Here is a 27,537-nt window from a genome sequence, read left to right as displayed (position 1 = left end):
ATGTCCCGCCGCAAGCAGGTGAACCCGCAGCACTTATCGTTGACGCACAGGGAGACAATACAAGGTGAGTTCAATTCTTTCAAGTCTTTTCTCTTCACATATAATTAACTTCACCGCTTTTAATGATTTATACTTTATAGTTATTATTCATTCTCTAATTTTCGGCAGTTTTTTTTTTAATCCAAAGTATTTATTGCGAAAAGGATTGATATCGTACCCATGCTTTGTTTTTAATGATTGAAAAAGCGCCAAACAAAGGAGCTAATTACCGGCAATAACTCTGATCTGTGAAAATAAATTCACCATGAGATAAAGTGGAAAACATCCAGGTGGTTCGTTTGAACACACGATGGTTTTTACACTTTTAATTTAAATTTATTCAGACAATTGTGGAATATTTCAAAAGCGTCCTTTGCAGCTTCTTGACTTTACACCACGAGAGATGATCTAATAACAACAACAGTGGGACTGTCAGGCAAAGTGTGTGTGAGTGTGTGAGTGTGTGTGTGTGTGTGTGTGTGTGTGTGAGTGTGTGTGTTTGTGTGTGATTCAATGTGCACGCACGTGCGTTACGCGTGTGTGAGTGTGTAATCCAACATTTCATCACAACACAATTAAGCATTTTTTCCCCAGCATATTGCAACATGTGCTACTGTTTGCATTTGTGTCTACTTTGTGCAACATTTCACAGATTTTTAAATGCAGTTATTTATTCGGTGACTTTTCCACGCGGTGACCTGTGTCGGTTTTAGTTGCATTTTTTTTTATTTCAAATAATAACCCTATGACTTTCTCTCGTATCTCTGCTCGTTCTGTCAAACACACACACACACACACACACATAGACTATACACACACACACACACACACTCTATCTCTCTCTCCCCCCTCTCTTTCTCTCTCTCTCATACACACACTTAATTTATTTCTCTTGATACACACAGGCCTCTCTGTGCTTCCAGATAACATTTTAAGAACATACCAAAAATCAAACCGTGCACGGAAATAAGTCCAACTTGCAAGAAAACATCACACAGAAGTGAAGAACAATCTCAAGTCAAATTAATGCGATATTTCAAACGCAGGGTCAGAACTCGTTTGATGCTCTCAGAGCTGCGACCAAAAAATGTGATTAAATTGCACAGATTAAATCTGAGGCTGGATTTTTTTTATTTTATTTTGGAGCATATGATTAAAAAGTCACATAATCCAATTTCTAATCGATTATATCAATCTAACCTTCATCTCCCAGCGCTCTGCTTTGCCTAAATCCAATTTCATAGAGGCCTAATCTGGGTAATTCATTGCAGAAGTTCATGATGTAATCTTTGGCCAGTCTGTTTTGTGCTGAAAAAGCTTGTGCGCATTCCGTCCCACCCGACACATTTAGCATTTAGACTAATCATTTCTCCCATTCACTTCGCCTCTGTCTCTGTGACTCCACTCACTTTCCTGCTGTCACATCACTCCACTCAGTCCAAATAATTACGGTAATTTCAATCGCAAAAGAGCAACCTGAAATCTAAATGTTTCCTCCTACCACTGGTTTTGTTTTCTAATTGAGAAAGTATGGTGCACCCTCAGCAGATTTTAGGCAGATGACATATATCGATCCAGCTTGACTGTTGATCTGACTCGTTCTTTTTCTGTGCTGTCACTGTCACTGTCTGTCACTTAATGAAGATGGACACCGACTTGATCCCCCGCAATGCATTTTCGACTGTGCAAAATTCCCACCACTTACTTCAGTTTCACCTCAGGCGTGTGCGTGTGTTTAACATTTAGCTGCAAGAATTATGACGAATAATTGCAACGTTTTTCATATTTTCATTTGTCCTTAGGGCACTTGTACAAATTTGGACTAACAGTTAAATATTTGCCTCCCCTCCTTCCAGTCATGGGTCACTTTGTTTGACATCTCAGCAGCATATTAGTAACACGCAACCTTACAGCACCTGCTGTGTACTCAGCATATTCCTCGCACTGTACCTGTGGTGCTGAATGGTAGATACTTGCATAATTAGAATCATAATTAGTTGTCACAAATTAGCTTTAAATTTCTTAATCTCCCCCTTTGAGCTGAAGCTGCATTCAGATGCCTCCAGGATGCATCTGTTCTTGCCTAAAGCTTTTAATGACGAGTTCCAGATCCTCTTAATCACCGCTGACCTGTCTGCAGAGACTTGAGAGTGTCAAACAATGAGGAAAGTTAAGACATTTGCAGATGCTGGCAGGGCTTTGATCCTCTGATCGATACTGCAGAAGTCAGTGTGGTGCTAAAGTGGCTATTAGGACATGTACAGTAGGATGCTGTAAAGCTGGGCCATCTGGAGGGCCTGAATCTGGTCCTACCTGTTCTCTCACATGATACACTGCTTGTTGAACTGTGGCCTCAACAAGGAACGATAATGACCTGAGTGACACAAGTGCAAAAGTAAGGAAGGACAGGACTTGCAGGTATTTTTTTTTTTTTGCGTGTGTGTTGTTGTAAAGCCACCGAGGTTATTAAATGCGAAACAAAAACTGGACTTTAAACAGACACCTGAAAAAAATCCTTATTATTTGATTCCAAATATATCTCCTCTGCATAAACCAATATGTATCTGTGAGCGAGTATATGCAAAGATGTACTTGTATTTGCACAAAGCACTTATGTTTACCATACACACAGGACATCTTCATATTGATACCGCAGCTCAACCTTTGATGGATGGAAAGCGTTTAATGTACCTGTCATCCGCTGCCTGCAGTCTGCATGTTGCTCTGGGCTGTTTCCCTAAGCTGGGTGGGTCAGGACAAGACCAGGATCACACCTCAGGCTGGAGGATCTGAAGGAAAAACCAAACTGTAATTTTATTGAGTCAACATATAATGAGGGCTCTGCATATGCACAGGTCGACAACGTTGCAGAAACTGATTAAAAGTGGATTTGTTTCCTTTAAAACAAATATTTTTTAATATCACCTCGGCCGCCTCGGTCTCATGGTTGTACAGCATTTCAGCTGTCAAGACCAGTCAGGAGGCAGCTCCTCACATTAGTAATAATATGAGGTTTCTGCAGGGTGCCAACATATATCAACCAAATGTCAGATGAGGGGTTATTCAGTGTAACTGAACGCAGCAGCCCTATGCCCTGCAGCCCTGTGCCTATAGGTCATGCTCTACTTGGGAGTGCAGAGAACCTGAATATCAGCATATTTCTGGACAGGCGCTTAGTCCTTTTACTGGAAATCTACTTGCCAGGCCAGACATCAAGAGGGACGGACGTAAGTGAGTGTAAACTGCCATGAATGCATGCAATGCACAAGTATGCGCCAAGGACAGCAGATCCACTCACACACACACACATATACAGACAGACTTAGAATAGACTGTAAAACTGCACAAACATTGCTGTGTGAACTGCGTGCAAACTGTACATGTTCAACAAATCACATGTTAAAAGCTTTTCTGTGAGAAATTGACCTTCTGTTTACAGATCGTCCTTTGTTTAATTAAGATCCTCACAGGGAAAAAAAAAAGGCAAGGATCCCTTCCGGGCGTTTTGAAGCTTTTTGAGTCAATGATTCAACTTGGAGTCACATCCATGACAAAGAGAGACCTTTCATAGGAATATCCTCACGAATTACTCACACATTAACATGGAAAGAGTTGTGTTTAGCGTCACAGGCCTCGCTTGCTCTGAAACCCGGTAATTTTTTGCAATCTAATATCAGCATTATTACTGGGAATTGTTTTCTGGATCCAGCCATGGAAACGCCTCGTGATCACTGTTTATTCTCAGAATTGGCATGCTACTTGTGAAACAGTTAATGTTTTCGTCTTTATTTGCACCATATGGCTGTCAAATGCTAGAGAGAAACCCACCGTACGCGCTGCAACACCACAGTAAATATTCACACACGTTGTGGTAAGCGGATGATAATCTCACAGGAGATGATTGGTGAGCGATTTATGATGTACCATGAGGCGTCGCAGTCTGTTCTCAGATTTTCTTCCTATATTATTGAACACATTTAATCAATTTTGCAGCGCTATAAAGCTTCGTTTGCTATTGTTATTATATCTCTAAAATTGTTTGGCAAATTTGATTTACACCAGCGAATGTCATGCCTCATAGCTGACAAGTCATTTGTAGCGATTTAGTGACAGGTCACAGTCAGCTGCAGAGCCGTATTTTGCTCACTTTCAGCCTGATAATCTAAGATTTATGATAAGAAATGAGACTGCTGCAGATTAAATGGTGATAAGATAATGAAACACACAGGCTTGGCCTTACACAACGCACACTGTTGCAGCTTTCCTTGGCAATCGCAGCCGAGAAAAAAGGGATAGGCTAAGCGAGGCCGCTTGTTGTTTGAATTTTTGATTGCAACCATCTGCAACGTTGCTGGTGTCATTTATTTTCAATGACAGCGTGAATTTTACCCGTCTTTCCCTGTGGGGTTTACACATGTGTGACTCTGTGTGTGTGTGTGTGTGTGTGTGTGTGTGCATGTTTTTTGCTCAGCAGATTGAAGGGGAAAACAAAGAAAGAGAGACAGGTCTGAACCCATACAGTGTCGACTGTCATATGAGCGCCCCTGGCCTTACTCTGCCGTTAACCAGCACAGAAAAGAGAGAGCAGCTGCTATTAAAATGTTGTGTAAGGTCAGAACTTCAACAGAAACTAGTTTCATGGTTTTCGGTTATGCCTCTTAGAAGAATCTCATCACATCACAACATATCATTAAATAGAAACAAATGTTTCGCATCCTGCAAAATTACATTTTCTCCGACTCTTATTCAACTCAGAGCAAAGCAGAACTTGTCAAACCGTGTTGTAAATTTTTCTTTGCCTTCACTTCCACCTCAGGCACAATGAAACAACAAAAAGAGTCATCACTGAGATATAGGAGTAAGGTCAGACATAATAATTAGGTATTACTGAGAGAATTATTGGAGCAATTAATGTCAAAGGACATATACACTTTGGCATTTTTTACCCACCAAGCTTGTTCTACCTGGCCCCTGCTGTGGAAAACACTGACGAGGACATCACACTGACTGTATCACATAACAGTAGTGACAGCTAAATTACAATCTGACACGAACTGTATGGCAAACTATTTTACTTAAAAAAAAAAAAAAATCTTATCCGCAAATCAAACAATTCCTCGCCTTTGACAACACTGCTTCTTCATTAAGTACTTTCTGGCCATGCGTCAGAATATTTTTCTGCCTTTTCTATAAATGGAAATATTGGTGAAAGAGGCCCATTGTCTTCAGCTGTGTCTCCCATCTGGTACACATTGTGCAGTGGCAGTGTGCAGCGGCAGCAGGCAGCAGGCAGCAGCAGCAGCAGCAGTGGAGTGACTAACTGACTCTCTCCTCATCAAACTGATAGGGGGTGCTCTAAGGCTGCCTGACTTAACTCACACTTGATAAGGCAGAGTAGCAGGACTGTCATTGGGTGAATATAGCTCTGCATATGTGTGTGAGTGTGTGGTGAGAGCAAGACAGAAGGGAGACCAAGAGAGAGAAATAAAGTAGGTGTGGTATCGCCTCAGACAGCTGGGTTCATTGCTATCATCACGCCTTCTCAACGATGGCATGTTTGACAGTGTGTCTGCTATGCTCCCTTACCTATCAAGCATGTCCCTCTCACATAGGAGTTTATACAGAGGAATTAGACACTGTCTGTCACCATGATAGGCTACATTAGAGTGTTATTCTTTTTTTTTTGTGTATGTTTCCATTTCAGTGTGTTTGTGTCCACACTTGATTTTTTTTTTTTTTTTCCCCTGCAAGCATTCCACGCTTGGTTCCTTCTTGCACACATGTGTTTTTCTCACACAGGTGAGCCTCGGGACAGATGAGTGAGCGGGTTTCAGAGAGGGGTGCGGTTTTTAGAAGCTGTCCAACTGATATTCCAGTGGCATGGTAGCATTGCCAACGCCTGCTAATTTACTGCTTTCTGCCCCCAGGCCATGTTACTCATCCATAGGTTAGCAAACAGGCCCTATTCTACTTATCTCTGCCTCTGACAGGGAGAAAGTCAAGTTCAAATGCCCAGGTGTCTGTCAGCTCATTGACTTGATGTTGTCTCTTTCTCATGTTCCATGAATGAGGATCTGGGTCTCATGCCACCTGTCTTGCTTTCACCGTCAGAAATGGGAGCACGCCATGTTGTTAGCACATACATCTTCTGCATTGTCCCACTTATATGCATTGCAAATATGCACATATGCGTGTACGCGCACGGTCGACACGGCTCGTGCGAGCACTGGGGGAACGTTGCTTCATGTGAATTGCGGTCACAAGCTGTGAACTGTAGGTAAATATGTGTTTGTGTTCCTTCCTTGCCGCCAAAGATTATGAGATGGAAATTATTTGGCAGGCATCCAGCAACCCATCGCCATTTAGAGAAAAGATATTTGGCATCGGATCATCACTCCAGGGCGAAGTGAGTGGACTGGAACATGTGTGTGTGTGAGAGTGTATACGTGTGGGTGGTTGGGTAGGAGGGTAGGAGAGAAGGTGGGAGGGGCGATCCACTGTCGCAAAGATGTATTTGAAAAATCATATTTGGTGAAAATGTGCTGTAATATCAAGCCGGAACTCTGCCCCAAGTTTAACGGTTGACGATCGGGAGTTTAGAGCAGCAACGCCTTCCTGACAGTTTGAGATGGGAGATAAGAGAGTTTAGGATCTGCAGCTCTGATAACTACACACCGAGACACAGGCGCACAGAAAACACAGCACACACCCTCTTTGTCTAATCTTTGCAATTATTAGGGTGTCATGTTTGGAGAAAGAAAGAGAGAGAGAAGAGAGGCAAAGAGAAAGGGGGCGGGTGGGTGTGGGTGGGGGGTGGGGGGTGCAGGTGCTAGAAGGAGAGGAGCAGCAGAGACAGGCAGGCGCTGCTACGCCTCTCTCCCAGGTATAAACATCTCTCTCTGGGTACCCGCTCACACACACACCCCTTAAGTCTCTGGAGCTTCAGGTTTCCTCCGGGCTTTTTAAGAAGAGGACACATTTTCATACTGGTACATCAGGGTAGTGTTAAAAAAAAATGGAGGTTGTCCATGAGGGATTTACGTTAAGCTGAGGGAGTCAGTCTCTGCCATAGGGGAGGAGGGAGGGAAGAATGTGTAATGGTTATTAATGACCGTGTCAGATCTGTGAAGAATGAGATTTACTCTCTTAACAGGACCCCGGGTTTGGCTTTATAGATTTTCTGTCTGTGGAGAATACAGTGTTCGAACTCACCTGTGTGCTGCTCCATTCATGCACACACACACACGCACGCACACACACACACACACTCAGACATCTTACTGTTTTTTTTTTTTTATCCCTCTCGTTTTTCTTTTCTCTGTCTTATTCTGTGACACACACACACAAACATGAAGACACACACACACATTCTGGTGGATGTGGCCTCCGCTATGCTACACTTTGTTCTGCACAAGCTGGGGCTCCCACGTGGTGAAGGCAGCCGTCTAGCTATGACAGCTCAGTGCAGCGAGGGCTCTCACCGGAAACCCAGCCTGCACTGTGAGATGAATAGCTTCCTGGCCACACACACACAAACACACAGGCAGATACACACACACACACACACACACATACAGACACACATTCGTATACATACAGTTTATGTGCTGGGTCCCACCCACGCAGATCTCTCACGGATAAGCTGCGCAGGTGTTTGTCTAGGCGAAGCAGGTTCACAGCGGCGCTGTTTTATGCCATGAAAGTGACACAGTTGTGAACGTAATGATCATCTCGTGTGGTAGGGAGAAATGGCTTTTATCAGGTAATGTCATCAGGAATAACTAAACCTCACTGTGTATTTTTTTCTCTCTCACTCTCTTTCTTCTTGTTCTCTTTAGAAAAAAAAACACACACACACAACAGCATTGATTTAACATCTTTTACCCTCCTCTTCCTCTCTCTGCAGCAGCAGAGGCCAATCATGATTCAGGGGCGGGATCTACATCTCCAGAACCATCCACCCCCAGCCCTAGGAGGGCGGGACCTGGGGAGCACGATCTGCTGACCTGCGGCCAGTGCCAGACCAACTTCCCTCTGGGCGATATCCTGGTCTTCATCGAGCACAAGCGCCGTCTGTGCCGGGGCCCCAGGAGCGCTCTGGGGCCCTTCTCCAAGCCCGGGGAGAGCGGCGGGATCACGGGGATTCCCATCTCTCCCAGGGCCAGGTCACTAGAGCTGGTTAGAGGGGCCATCCCAGTGGAGGTGGGCATCCAGGTGACCCCCGGGGGAGAGGAGGATGAGCACAGGAGGCTGACGCCGGCCAAGGGAATCTGCCCCAAACAGGAGAGAGGAGGTACGGAGCCGGGAACACACTGTAGCAGGTTGCAATTACAAGAAGCAATAAGCAGCAGCTCAATTGTAAACACACTTGTCAGTATACACCGTAGATACACACACATGTAGATGCAACAACATGGAGTGACACACATGCAGACAGTCACACACACACATCTCTTACCTGTCCAAGACAGATAGCTCTCTTTAAAGAATCCCAGCTGCTTGTTATTTTGACAGTGGCCTTCAGGAGGGATTAATGTAGCCTGGGATGATTTCATTAGAGTGAGTGAGAGCTGCACTGTGTGTCTTTTCTGCTTCATTCTAAGTAAAACATCACACACGTGCGTGCACACATGCACACGAACACGCACGTACACGTACACACACACACACACACACACACACACTGGCAGGCCTGAAGGACTTCTTCAGCTGAAACCAATTGTGAAAGGCGAGGAAGAAGGTGATAGAGGAGCCGCCCCCAGTGTGTGTGTGTGTGTGTGTGTGTTTGTGGGCTTTTTTTTTTTTTTTTGCTCATGTGAGAGCACATCTGAGCGTTTGTAAAGAAATTCAGCAGCATATAAAAAAAAAGAGGTTAAGAAAGCTGATTAAAATTCATCTGTGTGCGTGGTGAGGAGAAGAGGATTAATAAAGCAGCAAGGCCGTTCATCTGGCTGAGGGGGGTGGGGGTGGTGTTGGGGGTGGAGGGTGGGGAGGGGGGGGTTGTAGACTGCCAGCGCTGCAGGGAAACCAGTTCAAAGTTATCAGAGGAGACAGTCACCATCACACCCAAGAGCTGGAAAGGCTATCCAGGATTACACAGGCTCCAGCAGACTGAGAGGGACTCGGTTAGAGAAGAGAGACAACTGTGTTGTAAAAGTTACCATGCTCCAATCACATAGAAGCAGATGAAACGATTAACACACAGACTGGTGAACACCACACACTGCCTGTTAAACTGGGATTCCATGAATGTAGATTGTAAAGGGGAAACTTCTATATTAAGTTGTACATGTGTCATTTTCACAGATAATAGGGCCTGAGGGTCAAATTAAAAGTTATGAAATAGTACAGACATAGATAGACTCATCCGTGTGAGTGACGTATCGCCATTTTAATTAGGCTAAATGAGGTCTTACTCACAATCAGATAAACTGAGTGGTTATACTGGTTGGTAGACGCCGGAGAGTCAATGTAAAAGGTGTGAATGTAGACTTCATGTAGATGCCATGACAACAGGCTCTTGATTCATCATGTTCGGAGCAGGTGCAGGCTTTTGTTTATTGCATTTAAATCCCTTGAGTGAGTGACGATATTTTGTGGATCACATTCCGTCACCCCCCAAAATGTAAAAACGCCAAAAAACGCTCGAGAGGGGCTTTAAGTTTTCCTTATAGTCGTGTATTAGAAGAAAGTTTTAATTTAGTTTGGTATGTCACACATCCACCCAGTTTTTAGTGTAGGGTTCTTTAAGATTTAGCAGGTCTGTGAGATATTGCAAAAACATTTAATACAAAAAAAAAAAAAAAGCCTTGGGAAAGACAGATTATGCATTCACACATTTTGTTCATTTCACAATCAAAGCTGCTGTAGACATGTTTTGTCATCGCTGCAGAAATCAGCCCATATGCACAGTTCCTGTGTGTGGCCGGCAGCTGTGTGTGGTCACCAACTTTTGCAGTGGGAACTTTTTTTTTTTCATTTTATTTTTTTATTTATTTTTTTATTACTGAAGCAGATCACAAACAATATGTGACAGCACATTTTTGGTTGTCACTGCTAATTTCAGGAAATAAAAAGCCGGGGCAATATTTTACAGAGCACAGACGTCGTTTTTTTTTCAGAAGAAAACATCTTCCTTGTGAAAGTAGTAATTAATTAACAATCGATTTGGCAACGTTGCACTGTAGACAGTAATGTGGTTTTTATCAGTTGTTGAATTTTTCAGTTAAAGTTAAACGGCCTTTAGCAGCAGGGACATACAAACATGGAACTCATTTGGAAGCTCGTGCAATGGGAGAGACTGGTTTTTACATGGCATGCTGTCTGGTAGGTGGTCAGAGGGAAAACATTTATGCAGAGGTAGCGAGAGAGGCGGCGTGTACGAGCAGCAGCAGCAGTCAGTTAGTCACTCACACAGACAGACAGTCTTATCACTAAGAGAGCAGGACATGAAAGCACTCCAAGCCCCAAATGAAAGAGAGGAGAGAGCTTTGTTCAACACATTAGATGCCACTCAAGGCAGTCTCAAGTTTCAACCAAATTAGATTACATTATTAGTCCACTAATTAAGTCCAATGTGTTAGCAGCACACACTCACCCAGACACACACACACACACACACACACACACATAAGGAAATGTCTTCACATTTTCTCACTTGTGCTGTAGTGCTGACAACTTTGCAGCCAAAGCCACAAACAAATAGTTGCAGCACAAAAAAAAATGACAACATGTATCAAACCTACACAGACATAAGAACAGGAATGTAGTGTAGCGTACATGAAGTGCCTGTGCTGTATGCATAACCCTTAACCCTCTCATCTCCTGGATTGTGTGTTTTTTTTTCACCTGGTTGTGTTTTATAACATCCTGTCTGGCCTCTTTGTCTGTCAGCCTGCTTGCTTAAAATGCAAACATGCTGCAAGGCTAGCAGATTCAACCCCAAAAGGTGCAAACACGCTCACACAAACACACACACACACATGCAGGCGCACACGCATTCTTCCGTACACATGGCGTAGATGAAAAATGGCCCTACTGTGCCCGTTTTTTTTTTTTTTTTTTTTCCCTCGAGTTTCTCTTGCTGATGCATGCACTCTGTCTGTGTGTGTGTGTGTATGCGCGGGCTTTGTAAGAGTATTTTAATATGTGTGTGTGTGAATTTGTGTATATGTTTGTGTGTGGTGTCTGTGAAGAATGATGCGTGTCATCAGGCAAGTGAGAGGTTGTCGCTAGGGGAGCGTTTCCATGCTAAGACGACCCTGGCCCTGCTTTGAACTCCTCCCAGGACGGCTGCCGGGCCCCCTCGGAGCACTTTGAGACATCCAGTACATAAGGGCCAAGTCACATCATGACAACCTCTCTCTCTTTCTCTCTCTCTCCGTCTGTCTCTCCCTTTCTCACTCACAAACACTGTGTATAGAGATCACACAGTAAATATTTCATGAGACGATGTGAACGACAGCGACATCCTCAAACAGCTCGCTCTGTTTTTCTCGCCGTCCACTTGTGATCTCTTTGCTGTCATGTTTTTTTGCGGGCAGCACAGTCATATCACTATATTAGGCTGAAGCCTCGGTCCTGCTTGGTCGTTGTTGTTTTTTTCAGAGGTGGGTTGCAACTCACAAAGCCTGATGTGATACCAGTACTGCTGTTCGTAACTGAAACAAAGAGTCTCTGGATTTATGACGAGAGAGAGATACCCGCTACTCTGGAACTGTCACACCTACATGCACAACAATCTGATGGGTGTGAAAGCGTGTTAAAGTGCACAGGAACCTTTTGAAGTGAAAAAATCAGTACTTGTTCTTGTGCTAATAGGCAACGAGGGATTTTTTTTTTACCTTAAATGAGTAATAGCACTTCCTGGATGATAACCTGCGATGCAACGTGCAAAATGAATCAAAAGCAACAACGACCTTTGTGTCCAACGAGGTCAAACCTGCAGTGTTTGACACTTGTTTCATTGCTGCTCCCACTAAATACATGCAACACCAGAGTTTCCACACCTCTCCTCTCCACCGGTGTGGATTTGAAGGTGTCTTCTCCTCTCCTCTTGTCCCCCACACCTCCTCCACCCCTCCTTTTTTTTTTGCCCCACCACCCAATGCTCCTTTAATCACCTGGCTTGCTCTCATTTCCATATTAAATAGGCTTTAATCATGAAAAGCAATCAGGCTTTTGCATATTCATACCTTCCCCTGTACGCCGGCTTCCCTGTCTCGCTCCAGTGCCAAGCAGCCAGTAATCAGTAGGCAGGCGGCGTAATGCCATAGCCCCGGCCCATCGCATGAAAACACACACACTGCGTGAGTTTAGAAATAACTTCACATGCTACTTACGTATTATCTCTACTCCAAGAGAGAGAGAGATAGAGGGAGAGGGAGAGGGGTAGAGATAAAAAAAGAAAGATGGCGAGACTGATCCCTGATTTGAGCTGCGAATATTTGTACAGAGGCTCAAGGAAAAGTCAATTTGCATAATGACTTTGTAGTTTTGCATTAATCACATTTGCATATGAAAATGCGTTAATTACTCCTGATGATTTTTTTTCAAAACTTGCTTCATTTGATGTCCAAGCTCTGGGGTTGTGATTAGGGGTTACATGGTGGCAGTTGTGTAGGTGGTGTGTGTGTGTGTGTGTGAGTGTGTGTGTGTGTGTGTGTACACTCGGTTCCGCGTATGTGTGCCTGTAAGTGTGTCTCCTGTGTGTTCATGCATTTCTGGTGCAGTCTGTGTGTGTTTGTGTGTTCTTACATGAGTGTTTTGAACGCTTGCCAAGGAATTTATCTTGTGTCTGCTTTTAGGCATGTGTGTCTATTTTCATTTTCTCATTTGTGTGTGTGTGTGTGTGTTTATATGTGTTTCCCAATTTCTTGGAGTGGCAAATATTTCCTTATTCCTCTGTGGGGAGAAAAAAAAGAGGAGTAGATTCCTATCCCCATTGGGTAAAACGAACACACACTCGTGATGCAGTATCTCCTTCTTGTGTGTGTTTCTTTTTTCACCCTCTGAGCTGCAACAGTGGGAAAAAAAGTGAGAAAAAAGATGTGGTGATATTAGAGGTATTTTTGGAGGCCTTGACCATATGTTCCATACATTCAACATTATAGATTACAAGACTTTATTAACAATTGCTGGGGAATAGAATAAAGGAGGGTTCTTGTAGAAGTTTAGATCTTACTGCTTTTTTCTGCAGTACTTTAACACATAAATCTGGCTGGCTTTGTTTTTGAAAAGTAATTATTATGCAATGTATAAAAAAAATTACATAAGAAAAAAAAGATACAACTAGTGAATTAGGGTGTGAAAGTCCACGGCTATTTTCCCACCCCAGTGCTTTCAGAAATTTGAAGTGCACTGTACTGTATGCCCAAGAAATTTGTTCCCATTTTGTCTTTGTGCATCAGCATGTATATAACTACATGTCATTGTGCAGAAAGCTGCATGTGAGTTGTTCCACATAAACAACTGCAGTATAATCACTGCACAGCCACTTGTGGACAGGAACTGACTGAAACAAAAAAAAAAAAAAAGGGAATGACTTACCGCACAGAAATGTGTTTATCTGTCAGTGTAATTATTACAATAAACTTTAATGTTTCACTTCTAACAAATTAATGAAATAGTAAGGAATGTGTTTTGCATTCTTTCCTAAGATTTGCTCATGAGCAGTAACTCTAATCCTGTGGAACCACAAGACAAAGGAAAAGCTTTTTGCATGAGCTTAAAAAATAAGGTGAAATAATTAAATAATTCCCTCTTGCAGTGATTAGCTCCCCGGTTATATGTCTTTGTATGAGCACAGCTCTGTGTGTGTATGTGTGTGTATGTGTGTGTGTGTGTGTGTGTGTGTGTGTGTGTGTGTGTGTGTGTGTGTGTGTGTGCATACAATTACAGTATACATATTCTTGCCTGTGTATGGGCCCCTAGTGTTGTTGGCCCATAACATTGCACCTCAGACAGGACCACCCCAGGGGCTGTCTGACTCTGCTTGTGTCTGTCTGCCTGCTCTACCCAGCAGGGTCAACTACTAGGTCTATAAGGGAGCTGCTTAAATGCCACAGCTGTACATGCACACGGCCACTGCCACCTGACACGCACGATACATACATGTACACACCGTCAGAAATATACGTTCACACATTTTAGGCAGAAAAAAAACCCAAAACAAAACATGCACGCTGGAGTAAACACACAGATAAGAGCTACACAAGCACACACACACGAAACATATGTGCATGCAGGAATGCATACAATGACTCCCATCTCACATTAAGGCCTGCATCTCCCACCGAACACACTCATGCACTCACAGACACACGCACATACACACACAGCTTAAAGGCTCCCACATGAAGGCATCAAACGCTCCACAGTCAGCTTTATGGCACTCATATGGCAGCAGATTTGATATTTTCCTACCACAGCGGGGGAATAAAACTCGCCACTAATTTGGACTGCGAGCGCCACCGCTAACTTTCAGCATGTGCCGACTGACTGTGTCTTCCAGATGTGTGGACTCTTTGCTCCTTAACAGCCTTACTTAAGAGGCATTAGAAACCTCACACCCCGTCCCTGCTACGCATGGAGAGTGATGATGGCGCTCTGGTATTCAACACAAACATGCTGCTTTTTGTGTGTGGCGCTTTGAGCGAAGTGCTGATGTGAACTTCATGGTCTCGTTGCCATGGACCATAAGTTGTCTTGTGTCAGTGGGAATCTGTGAATGTGTTTATGCTCTTTGCATAAATAGCTATAATCAAGGTAATTTGACTGCCGCACTGTCGTTATTTGAGCTACCTCTGGCTTCTCCTCGCTGTTGGGGACGTTTGATAACAGATGTGCTCTCATCAGTGCAGAGGGATTGAACAACTTTTATTCGGAACTTCTAATGTGTCAAGAACACGTGCACTCGCGACCCTAAACCAGAACCTGCTGAGCGACTTGTACACCTTTCTCCTGCTCCGGAAAATACTCCTCAGGACAGATGCAGATAAAAAATCCTCATGGAGATGTGTGTGTTGAGCTTTTGTGCAGTCTCTCACACATTAGTGTATAACAGATAATACGCCCCTTTCAGGGGTAAATGGAAAGATTTTTTGACCAGGGCGTTCACTCCCGTTTTTCTATTGAAAGTACTGCGTGTTTGCCTTTGAGGAGGGGAAGGGGCTACCATTAGAAATTGTGAAAAGGAAAAGAGATGGCGCTTGTTAGCCAGTCAGACAAGGGTAATCATACTTGCTACACTGTTGTTGTTCCTTTCCTCTTATCTTATTAGCTTCCTGCTCTGATTGGGTGGGATTGTGGGAGAAGAAAATGAGGAGACAGCGTTTATGGCCGTATTTTTCCTTTTACAGGCTGCTTCACCACAAGAGATATTGAAAGCCTTTCATGGTACACTTACGATTCCCCTTATTTCATCCACTTATTTGTCTTGAGCAATTACTCCAAGAGAGAGGGAGAACACTAGACACAGACAAACACATGACAAACACAAGCTGCTTTTATGTTGGTTTGTCACTTAACTATAAATCAGAGGTAAAACAGGAACAATATCTAGTTTACAAACAACATGGTCTCAGCAGCCGTCATACACACTATCATGGTAACGTCCACTCTACCTATTTATTGTTTGAAGTACCAAAAAAAGGAAGAAAAAAAAAGGAAAAGTGACAAATTTAAATCAAACGGTTAAGAATTGCACATAATTAGGGGGAAAACATTTTCTGTCATGCAAATAAATTTGGCTTAAATTTGGCTTTTGGTTTTCTGATATCCATGTCTGAGAATCTGGGAATTTCATTTGTGGTGTTCACAGTAACAAGATTAATAGATTAAAAAAAACACAACAAGTGCAAGATTAATAATAGCAACCTCTCCTTCTTGTTGCAGTGTCCCTGTTAATAATAATAAAGAAGCAGAGAACAAACAGACAACAGCTTGTGTAGCCGTTTTTTTTGTTGTTGTTGTTTTTTGGTAGAAACTTCCAGTGAGAACTGTCTATGGGGACATCTGTGCATTGTCCAGAGCATCTTTATGTGGAGACACCCAGTGATGTTGAGAAATTCAAATATATTTTTTCAATGCTGTGAGCGCTGCAGAAATCTATAGTTCAAGAAAACCTGGACTATTAAATCCTTTACTATTTGCATGGCTGTATTTTCAATATTTCGAGTGGACAGATCCTTTTAAATGAGAGGACACTTGCAGTTTTCCACCAGGCTTTATTCATTATAAATGTGTTTTTTTATTAACTGATGTTACTTTTTACATTCACTTTACCTCGTAAAACCTGTACTGCCATCGACAAGTAAAAAGAAGAAACATCTGCTCTCGTCTGTTTCTTGGATGAAAGAGGACTTGCACTGTCATGTCCATAGATGGCATTGCAGACAGGGGAGTTAACTGCTCAAGGTTAAGGGGCTACGTTCTCCCTCTGTACTGGCGTAATTCATACTTTTTCCAGAAAGCCCTCTTCTCTGTGTCTGTCTTTCCCAGAGCAGAACAGAGCAAGCCAAAATGAAATAAAGCCTAAGATGTTATCAGGGTGATTGGTGCCAGCGGAGCTTGTCTGGGCCTGTGGTCTGGCGGGGCAGCGCTGGCCCGTACCAGCTCTTGTATATGTGTTGGTGTGAGTGTGAGTGTGTGTATATGTGTGTGTGTGTCCTAAAGGCACTGGATAGATGAAAGGTTTCTTTAACCATAAGCTATGCAGGAGCCGTGCCAGAAGCAGGAAATGTATCAGCGTGATAACAGCCAGAAAGACAGAGAGAGAAAAAGAGAGAAAGAGAACGAGAGAGACAGAGATGGTGAGAGAGAGAGAGAAAAAGAGAGAAAGAGAACGAGAGAGACAGAGATGGTGAGAGAGAGAGAGAGAGAGAGAAAGAGAGGCCACACAGAACCCACAGGCAGAGGCCTGGGGCCAAACTCACACACTCACTTCATAAATATGTCTTGGGTGTGTGTGTTGAGAGATGAACCTATAGGTACATGCCTACATTGATATGTGTGTAGGGGGTGCGTGAGCATGTGTGTGTGTGTGTGTGTGTGTGTGTGTGTGTGTGTGTGTGTGTGTGTGTGTGTGTGTGGAGCATTTGAGGTGAGGTGCTTGCCAAGAAATGGTCTGACACACCTGTGCATGTTTTGGGACCAATGAAAGAGAACAGAATTCACCTGGAGACATGTCCGTTGCATTGCTAATCAAGTTATGCCGCTGGCCTTCATAGTATCATAAAACCTACTGACAAGACAGATCAGCAGGAAGATCAGAAAGACAAAGGGGCAGTGTCATATTACAACACATGAAGGCTAAAGGTGGTTATCTTTTGTACATCCAACTGCATGGGTTCACTCATTTGTACGTAATCAGTGGATAGAGACAGTTAAAGAATTTGACCTGCTTCGTTTCTTAAATCGCCTTTAAAAAGTTTAAGGACCTCACATTTAACATAGACATTACAACAAGCTGGGAATTGACATTTAGCCCTCAGATGACATGAGTCAAAGTTTGACATTTTATCAAACATGCTCCTTTGATTTCTTGCCAAGAGATCGTAACGATTCTCACGGCTGGAAACTGCAACTGCAGCTATAGCCGGCAGCTTAGCTTAGCACAAAGATTGGAAACAGGGCTTGGAGCTAGCCTGACTCTCTGCAAAGGTGGCCTATCAGCACCCCTAAAGCTCACTAATTAATACATTATATCATGTTTGGTTAATCTTTACAAAATGTGTAAAAAATAATGGGACAAAACTCCAGGAAGTCACTGCTCTGCGGCTGGTATAACTCCTCACATAACCACAGTCTTCGTCGTCTTTACACTGGTTTTTTTTCAACAGATCTAGTAGAGCAGTTAAATAAAGAGAGCGGAGCATCTCTGGTCCATTTATATTTTTAACACTCTCCCCTTTTGTTGCTTCAGTTTTGTAAGCTAACACTAATTAGATAGCTTGCAAAATGGTGTCAAATGATGCAACACGCCTCGCGCTCTCTCTCCTGCCTCACAGCCTCCGCTTTGTGTTGGAGCATGAGGAAAAAGCACTGTATCCTCTCACAACCTCAAATAGCCAGAATTAAATATTAAACTAGAGAAATTGTGGAGTAATGGTGAAATAGCTCATGAATGTTCATGGCTTTCTCTCTCTCTCTCCCTCTTGCTCTCTTTCTCTGCCATTTCTGAAGCATGTGAGGGGCAAGTTTTATAGCAGGCTGATTGGGTTGGAAGGGCTTGTGTGCTGCATTCAGGGCCACGGTGGTATTTTCCTGTGGGCTGCTAGTTAAGTGGGACTGGCTGCTTGGCTCCAATGGGCAGGAGCCAGCTGGGGACCATTACTACTGCTGAAATAATATAGCACCCCGTCACAGAATGGTAGACCGAGATACACACACTGAGCATGGGGCATATGGACGCAAACACATGCATACACTACATGCACTCTGCCTTATAGACATACACTGTCGGCTACATCACAAACAGAGACACCAAAGCACTATATATATTTCTTTTTTTGTCGCACTCTGACACACACATACACAGGGTTAATTCACACGGTATATAAAGTCTGACATGTCACTGCAGAGGGTGCAGCCTTGGAGGAATTTGCAGAGGGACACGTGCTTATCAGAGCCAGAGATGAGCGGCGTATCCCTGTGCGTAACGCTTTGCTTTTGTTTAATTTAATTCGTCAAGGATGAAAAAATACACAGACACATTTTCATTTTTCTTTAAAAAAAACAACAACCCCCAACACAATACATTTCACGCACTGTTTGTATAAAATGATTGATCCAATGAAAAATTTAATAAACCCACAAAACAGAATTCGCATGTCACTCATATGTCAAAGTCAATTTCCTATTCAGTGCCAGTGAATAGGAAATTGACTTTCTGGACAAAGTGAGAGTCCCTCAGGGGTATAACTGGAGCTCATTTGGATGTAAAACCTCGAACAAACATTGTGCGAGTCCACAAAGTCAGTCTCCATTTCACTGTCAAAGCAGCTCGACTTTTTGTCTTTTGATGCCATCACCTATCCAAACATTTAGCCTTTCATTTTGTTCATCTGTTGCATCATTGGGGCCATTTTTTCCCTAACATATTCCCCTCACTATTTAGTCTGTTTATCAGTGGTAGATTTTTCCTTTAATTCAGCATGCTTGCGCCCTTAGTAATGGCGCCATTGCATCCTTTTTTTTCATTTCATGTGGTTTGTTTTCCCTGCTGTGTCATGGTGAAATGGGTAGGTGATGGAATGAGAGATTAAAGTGCTTGTACTGTTATTGAAAATGGAAATGCAGGTGATAAAGAAAAACAAAGCACGCATTTTCCTCCTCTATCATGCTCCCTGTGATTTTCTTCTCTTTCCCTCCTTTCTTTCATTGTCTGTCCTTCTTCTTTTTCTGATTTTCCCTCTCTCCCACTGCCCCCCCCCCTCCTACTTTCATCCTCTCCACCATCTTGCTCCTCTCCCTTACATCTTCTCACAACCACAAGCACGACTGAGTGTCATCCATTTGTCAGCGTCACATGATAGACAGCAGACCCCACAAGAGCGTGCACATACCCCCAAAATGCACACACACACACACACACACACTTGAGCACACAGGCATACAGGCACTGGGACCAGTTAGGAGCTGATGGCGATGAGTCAGGCTTAGAGAAATGCCACAGAGAGCTTAGCTAATGCACTTTATGGAGCTCCCTTTTTCTTTTCATTCTCCCTCTATCTTTTTTTTTTTTTGTCTGTATCACTCCCTTCTTCTCCCTCCCTCTATCCTTCCCTCTCCCCCCTCCCTCTTTCTCCCTCTTTGTCCTAGAAGCTCAGCCAAAAGTCGTAGCTCTTAACTGACAGTGAGGTCTTTCCAGTTATTTTTCACAGCGCGTCCCCTGTGCCCTAACTGGGATAACTCGCCTCATGGCGGTAACGTGCTCCCTCGCTTCGTGCTACATGAGAGCCTCTTCCACTCATGCATTGTTGTACAGCTGGACTTGCTCAGTGTGTGTGTGTGTGTGTGTGTGTTTGTGTGTGCGTGCCTGTGATCAAGTTGTTGGAGATACCTGATCCCTTTTATTGTTCATTTGACCCGCATCCCAGGAGGCATGAGGGTCAGGGTGGAGTTCACAGATACCTAGTACAGGTGCTTAGTGTGTAGATGGGAAAGAGAGGAGACAGGGTGGGGGTGGGGGGGTGAGGGGGATAAACATAGTCGTAGGAAGTGAAAGAGAAAACATTTTGTGCGTCGCTTTCAGCCTCGTGCACTTTTCAGCAAACACATTAAGGAGCACTGTTTCTTTAAATCCTCTCTTGGGCTGTCAGGCATTTCAGCTGGTCATATTGGCTGCAGACACACACACACACACACACACACACACACACACACACACACACACACACACACACACACACACACACACACACACACACACACACACACACACACACACACACACACACACACACACACACACAGATGTATATGGTTAGCAGGCCAAAGCTGGTTTGAGTTAGCATGGAGCCAGTCACACTGTGTGAGAGCCTTACCCCCTGCCTGCTACTGCCACCCTCCACAGTCTCTCTCCTTCTTTCTGTCTCTCCATCTCCCTCTTTCTTTCTTTCTTTCACCACATATGTGTGACAGTCAGCTGCTGCTGTTGCTCGCCGTGGCCGTAGTTTACCGTCCAAGGTCCCTACTCCCTGTGAGACACACACACACACACACTAACACACACACACAGAGACATATGTGGTCGATCTGCGTGGCCCCCGTGTGTCTCCTGATTAGCCCCCTTCATGACAAACAAGCCATCAGAGCAGAGGGGAGCGGAGCACGGAAGAAGAAGGAGGAGGAGGAGGAGTAGTAGGGATGGATGGGAGATGTGAGGAGGAGGAGAGGAGCAGAGGTGTAGAGGGGGGGTGGGGGGGCAGCGGGTGAGGAGAGGAGGCTGGGACCCCTGGGGACCCCTAGATCACAGCCATGCTAATGAGGAGCTGCTTTGCCAGCAGCAGAGGTGTCAGCTAACCCCTGACAGGTGCACACACGCGTACTCTCAGGGCCGGGGCTGCATGGCGCGGGCACATGCGCGGCGACGGCGAGAATGAGTGTGTGTGTGTGTGTGTGCGTGCGCGGAGAGGAGGGGCTGCAGGGGCAGGTTTCTGTCCCAGTGGCCTAGCCTGCGGGCGGCTTTGTTCTGTATGCAAATCTGTCGCCGTGGTGTTCTGTCGCCCTTGATGGAATGTCGGAGCAGTACAGCGAACCTGAACCCCAGGAATGCTGCAGTGCACACACACACACACACACACATATACAGCAGTCACACACACACAGACTCACACATGTGACATCTACAGTAGCATATCCTCTGCTTCCCAAACTCATCTCCTTGTTAACAACCACAACCTGCACTGTCTTCTGCTTCGACACTAACGCACCATTATTTTACACACTCCAAACTTTGCTCCCTGGATGTAATATCCTTCAGTCTGACTGTGGTACAGTGGAGAAGTTGGTGGGCCAGCGTTCAGATTCTACTTATTTTCAATTAAGACTTTTTTTCCCTGAGCTTTGTGAGAGTAAATTTGGCATCAGTGAGCCTTCATTACCATCCACTCACTGCTTGCTGTCAGCTGCGAAGCTGCAGTTTGCCCATCTTGTCGAAGGCTGAGCTTGTGGATTTTTGTTATTCTTCTGTGGTCTTATTATAAGTCCCTCTGGATTACAGCATCTGATAAAGGCCCTGAAATGTAAGTGTAATATAAATGGAAGGAGCTCATGCTCCGAACTGTAAATCAGACTCACGCTGGAGGGATGGCATATGTGAATTCCTAAATTAAACACAAATCCACATGTCTGCACCATACGCCTGGTGTCTACTGCAGCCCTGCCAAGCTCACACCAACTTTTCTACACTGGCCATATGCGAACAGTCAATACCATGGCTCCCCTTCATTCACTGGCATTTTGTTTGTACTTTTAAGGAAAAATAATGGCTATAAAAGGCAATCTGGAAAGAATAAAATCTGATGTAAAGCTCAGATCTTAGTCCCTGAAGACTGGGTTAATTGGCCCGGTGGTTTAGTAAAAAAACCAACCCAGGAGAGAAGGAGAGCATTATTACTGGCCCACCTCAGCTCCACGCATGTGCCAATGTTTTAATAACTTCCTCCAGGCCTCCTGGCCCTTAGCCCTCGTTTTGCTGCGCAGGGCAAGACAAGAGTTGCCCCCACTACGCTGCAGCTCTCAGGTTTGTATCGTTTCTGTGTTTCATGGAAAAGTCTGGACACGTGGGCAGATAGATAACTGATAGTGAGTTTGTTTGTTTGTTTTTCGAGGCGAATCCCATCACACAGCAGCATTTACAAGCTGTACCGCTCTCAAAATGACCAAAAGCAGCGCAATTCACTGAGTAATGCAGCAGCATATCACAGAACCCTGCTGCGACTCCATTTCATTTAACCTCTCATCTCACATATTCACTGGAACAGTGTGTGTGTGTGTGTCAGCACATGTGTGTCTGTGTGCATATGGTGTGCCAGAGTAAATTGGGCGATTAGGTCCAGCATCAGTGATTGCGTGGAGAGGAGAATGTAACTGTTCTAACTGGTAGTTGACCTTGGCGGTCAGCGGTGGAGGGGTCCCTGCCTGCGTGTCAGGCAGACGACTGTAATTACCACAAACTGAAGCATGACACGGCCCACCGCCATTCTTTAATGAAGGCTTTTATTGGCTGGAGCACTGAGCGGCGACAAATACTCACACTCTCCCGGCTTGTGTGTGTGAGTCAAAGGAGTGAATGGAATGAGGATGTCTGCGAACCTAAGTGCAGTGTATACATTCATGTGTGCCATAGTCATAAGGAAACATGGAGGTAGCATCATTGTATCACATCACATTTCTAAAGGGAGGATTTACAACTTTCACGTTTCGTTATCTATCTATCTATCTATCTATCTATCTATCTATCTATCTATCTATCTATCTATCTATCTATCTATCTATCTATCTATCTATCTATCTATCTATCTATCTATCTATCTATCTATCTATCTATCTATCTATCTATCTATCTATCTATCTATCTGATTTGTTATTCCAGTCACTTTTATTTTCCTTTTTTTTCCTCCCTCTGTTTTCCTCCCCTCCCCTCCCCTCCCCCCTCTCGCTTGCTTGTTTGGGAAGTTGATAAAATTTGTCTTATGCCGTCATTAGGCAGTAGCCATCAGCTGCCACTCTATTAGCTGCCACGCTTCCTTTAACAGCATATGGCTCGGCTGTGTAAGATATGACAAGATGCAAATGTGTTGTTGTTGCTGTAGCGGCGGTGGAGTGGGGGTGGAGGGGTTTGTGGGGGTGGGGGTATCTGATTGGGAAGCTTGTAGTATTGATGAGGCCATGTGCGCAGACCACAGTACAGAAGAAGTAGGAGAAGAAAAAAAAGAAAGAAAAGAAAACACAATTTGATGAATTTAGCGAGATCATCAGTCCGTCTCCCAATCTCACATCTTCACTTCATATCGATTCCCGTGTGTTGATGGGATTATACAGCTCCCCAGTCTATAGACCCCTCTCAGTCCCTTGGGGCATGTAAATAGCCTCTGTGTGTGTGTGTGTCAGAGTGTATGTGTGTGTATGTGCGTGTGTACCGTGCACGCCTGGCCCTTAAAGTCCCTCCACCTCTCTTCTTACCCTCTCTCCTCCTCCTCCTCCCGTCCCTCTCTCGCTCTCTTCTCCCCATCCAAGCTGTTAAGCTGTCCAGCTCTTTGCTGCCAAGCGGTCGTGTGAAGCCCAGCCAAACTAAACACGGGCAGGCAGCCCGCCACTCGCCCCACACATCCACACACACACACACACACACACGCTCGGAAATTACGTTCAGATACGTGTCCGCACACACATTCACGCACGCTCATATACACACACACGTTTAGTAGCTGGAGTCAGGTCGTGTCCCACCCCACACAAACAGAGAGAGTGACGGCTGAACCAGAGCCCCACTAATAGCAGAGAAAAACAGACAGAATCAGTAAATGAGCCCCTCATTAACTTTTTCTGACCCCGTCTCCCCTGGGGAAAGCCAAACCAATCACACCGCCAAATCAGCTTCCTGTACTAGACACTGATCCAACATCAGCTTTCGCTCATCTGCTCTGCACGGTACAAGTGTGTGCGCGCGCGTGTGAGTGAATTTCTGAGTGTAGCGAGGTGTGCTTGCTTGCAGGAGAGAGAGAGAGAGAAGAAAAGTGAAAAGAAAACACTGCTGTGGATGTATCAGTGTCTGCATGTGTGTTTTACATTCCATGACAATGGGTGGCTTTGAGACAGTCAGCCATCTTAAGGGCTCTCTTCTTGATCACGTAAGACTTTGGGCAGGAGTAACTCCTCCGTCTTTGCTTTCTCCCTCCGGGCTCCAAGCTTTGGGACCACCGTACCAACTTGACTCTCTGCTTGCGGTAGCTGCTGATGATAAAGTAGATGCAGATGCGTTGCAAGCAAACACAAGACTGTGGAAATGCCTCTTCAGTGCTAGCCTGTGTTGAATTAGATGAATCCCAACCCCGGCTCTTTATATGAGTCGCAGGCGGGCTGACAGCGCCATGCTACAGTGACTGATAGATTCATTTGGCGTTATTAAGTCACGCCATTTAAAGGGGCAATTTGTCAGTGAGTGACGTACAGTTTATGTGTGTGTGTGTGTGTGTGCAGCCACAACAGATCACTTTACTGTACTTGTTATTACACCAGTGACGTAGAGCTTTATTTAATGTGGATGCTGTGTTAAGACCGGAGGGGTCTTTACTGTTTACACATCGTCTCCATCACCTCGCCTGCCTCTCCCCTTTGTGTGTCTCTCTTTCTCTCTAATGCCACATCTCTCCCTCCCTCCCTCCATCCCCCCGTCCCCCCTCTACCATATTTCCTTTTTTCCCCAATGGAGTGTGTGTATTTTTTTTTTTTTCCACGGCTGCCTCCTCTTTCTCCATATGGAAATGACAGAGTAGACGAGATGGATCTGTGTATTAAAGCCTAGCTGACATTAGAATTAGCATAATGTGTCATGGCCTTAGGGCAGTACCTGCCATCTGCATTAGCCTGTAGACACACACTCAAAATTTCATACGCACACAGACAAAGCCCATAGAAGACCCTCATACGCAGACACACACAGAAAGCTAATATAACTGTACAATTAATTTTCCAAAACATAACTCCACATCTATGCGCACAGGTTGTTAATAAACAGGCAGGCACTGTGAACTAATGTGCTGGTCTAAAATGTTGAATAAAATGTTTTTCTGTGCATATTTGATTTGGATTCTCTTTGTACAACATTAATGATTTATTATCTCTCTTGGCCCCACAGATAAAGATGAGCCATCCAGCTACATCTGCACTACCTGTAAGCAGACCTTCACCAGCGCCTGGTTCCTGCTTCAACATGCCCAGCACACTCACGGCATCCGCATCTACCTGGACAACCACCCAGTCAACTGCTCCCTCACTCCCCGCATGGCTCTGCCCCCGCCCCCGGGTGCTGACGCCCTCCCCCGTTCCCCTCTCCCCACTTTCCTCGGCGACGCCAACAACCCATTCCACCTCCTCCGCATGGCTGCGCCCCTGCTCAGGGAACACCCCCCTCCTCCAGGGTACATGGAGACCCGGCTGCCTGCAACGCCGCCCTTTCTCAGCCCTCCTCCTCCCCCAAGACCCCCCCTAGAGCGGCTAGGCCCAGAGGAGTTGGGGCTGCTGTCCCAGCACCCCAGTGCCTTTGAGAGGGTGATGCGGATGACCCCCATGGAGCCTCCTTCCATGGACTTCTCCCGACGTCTGAGAGAACTGGCAGGCAACACCACCAATAACGGAGGGCCCACGCCCCCCCTCTCGCCCAACCGTGTGCCACCCATGCACCGCCTGCTGAGTCCTACGCTTTTTCAGCCTGGCGCCAAGCCCCCGCCATTTCTCTCCTTTACCCCGCAGCCGCCCCCCTCTCAGGGGGGACACGGTTCCGCCAGCCCTCCAGACGCCCAGGGTCAGAACCAGGCCCCGGGGAAATCCAAATCCTGTGAGTTCTGTGGAAAGATTTTCAAGTTTCAAAGCAACCTGATCGTCCACAGGCGCAGTCACACCGGAGAGAGGCCGTACAAGTGTCATCTATGTGACCACGCCTGTTCCCAGGCCAGCAAGCTTAAAAGGCACATGAAGACACATATGCACAACAAGTCTGGGTCCATGAGTGGCTCCCCAGAGCAGGGAAACAGAGGAGAGGGAGGGGAGGGAGAAGAAAAGAGTAGAGAGGGCGACCCTAGAGGAATGGGGATGGACAATGAGGAGGAGGAAGAGGAAGAGGAGGAGGAAGAAGAGGAGGAAGAGGAGGAGGAGGAAGAACTGAGAAATGGAAGTCGGCCCGACTCCAACTTAAGCGAAGACTCGCAGGAGTTTCGCCCCCCGAATAGAGAGAATGGCCCAAGACAGTCTCCAGAGGACAAGCCCCTGGGCAGGGATCGAGTAAATGACAGTGGAGGGGTGGGCATCATGCACCCGTACAACCACATGGACAATCACCTTAGACTAAACCCTAGTAAGAGAAGCCTGGAGAGACAACCTAATGGAGACGGCGGAGAGAGGGGCGAAGCAGACAGAGAGAACGAGAGGGAGCATGACAGAGAGCGAAATGAGCAGGAGGAGCAGAGGCCTGTGATGAATGGCAGAATTAGTGTATCTGAAGCAGACTCCTTCCCTGGGCTCTTCCAGCGTCGACCCACCCCCATCACCAGCCCCAACCCCTCCAACAACAAGAGAATCAAGATTGAGAAGGAACAGCTGGAACTTCCCCCAGCCATACCCCTTATCTCCCCGGAGAACGTCTACTCTCAGCTCCTGGCTGGTTACGCTGCTTCACGCCACTTCATCAGAGAACCTTTCCTGGGATTCACAGATTCTCGCCAGTCGCCGTTCGCCACCTCCTCCGAGCACTCCTCCTCAGAGACCGGTAGCCTCCGCTTCTCCACCCCGCCCGGCGAGCTGATGGAAGGGGGGAGCGCCTCGGGCCGCAGCGGCAGCAGCACCCCTCACCTCATGCGGGGGCCGGGGCCGGGGAGGCCCCCGAGCTCCAAGGATAAGAGGAACGACACCTGCGAGTACTGCGGCAAGGTGTTCAAGAACTGCAGCAACTTGACGGTGCACCGACGCAGCCACACGGGGGAACGGCCCTACAAGTGTGACCTGTGCAGCTACGCCTGCGCCCAGAGCTCCAAGCTGACGCGCCACATGAAGACCCACGGGCAGTTTGGGAAAGAGGTGTACCGCTGCGACATCTGCCACATGCCCTTCAGTGTCTACAGCACACTGGAGAAACACATGAAGAAGTGGCATGGCGAACATTTGATGGCCAGTGAGGTCAAACTGGAGCAGGCGGACAGAGGTTAAGCCACCGACAATTACATATACAGTACAACCTACGGTGTACACAAGCAAACACTCACTCATACACACACATAC

General features: G+C 45.5%; 1 protein-coding gene across 3 annotated transcripts; it reads left to right on the top strand.

Annotated features, from left to right (window-relative positions):
- Positions 1–27,537, top strand: bcl11bb (BCL11 transcription factor B b; the record flags this gene model as incomplete). Of its 3 annotated transcripts, none has more annotated exons than XM_084001102.1 (3): positions 1–64; positions 7,952–8,332; positions 25,403–27,537. In XM_084001102.1, 3 exons carry the CDS (start codon positions 1–3, stop codon positions 27,463–27,465), a joined length of 2,508 nt encoding a protein of 835 aa, XP_083857228.1. In that variant the 3' UTR covers positions 27,466–27,537. The 3 variants fall into 3 exon arrangements, with proteins under 3 accessions (XP_083857228.1, XP_083857227.1, XP_083857226.1); XM_084001101.1 differs by having other exon boundaries at positions 7,949–8,332; XM_084001100.1 differs by having other exon boundaries at positions 7,946–8,332.

The sequence above is a fragment of the Trachurus trachurus genome, assembly GCF_905171665.1.
Source record: "Trachurus trachurus genome assembly, chromosome: 24".
Taxonomy (NCBI): Eukaryota; Metazoa; Chordata; class Actinopteri; order Carangiformes; family Carangidae; genus Trachurus; species Trachurus trachurus.
Note: the sequence above shows the minus strand (reverse complement) of the source record. Positions and strands in the feature narration are given on the sequence as shown.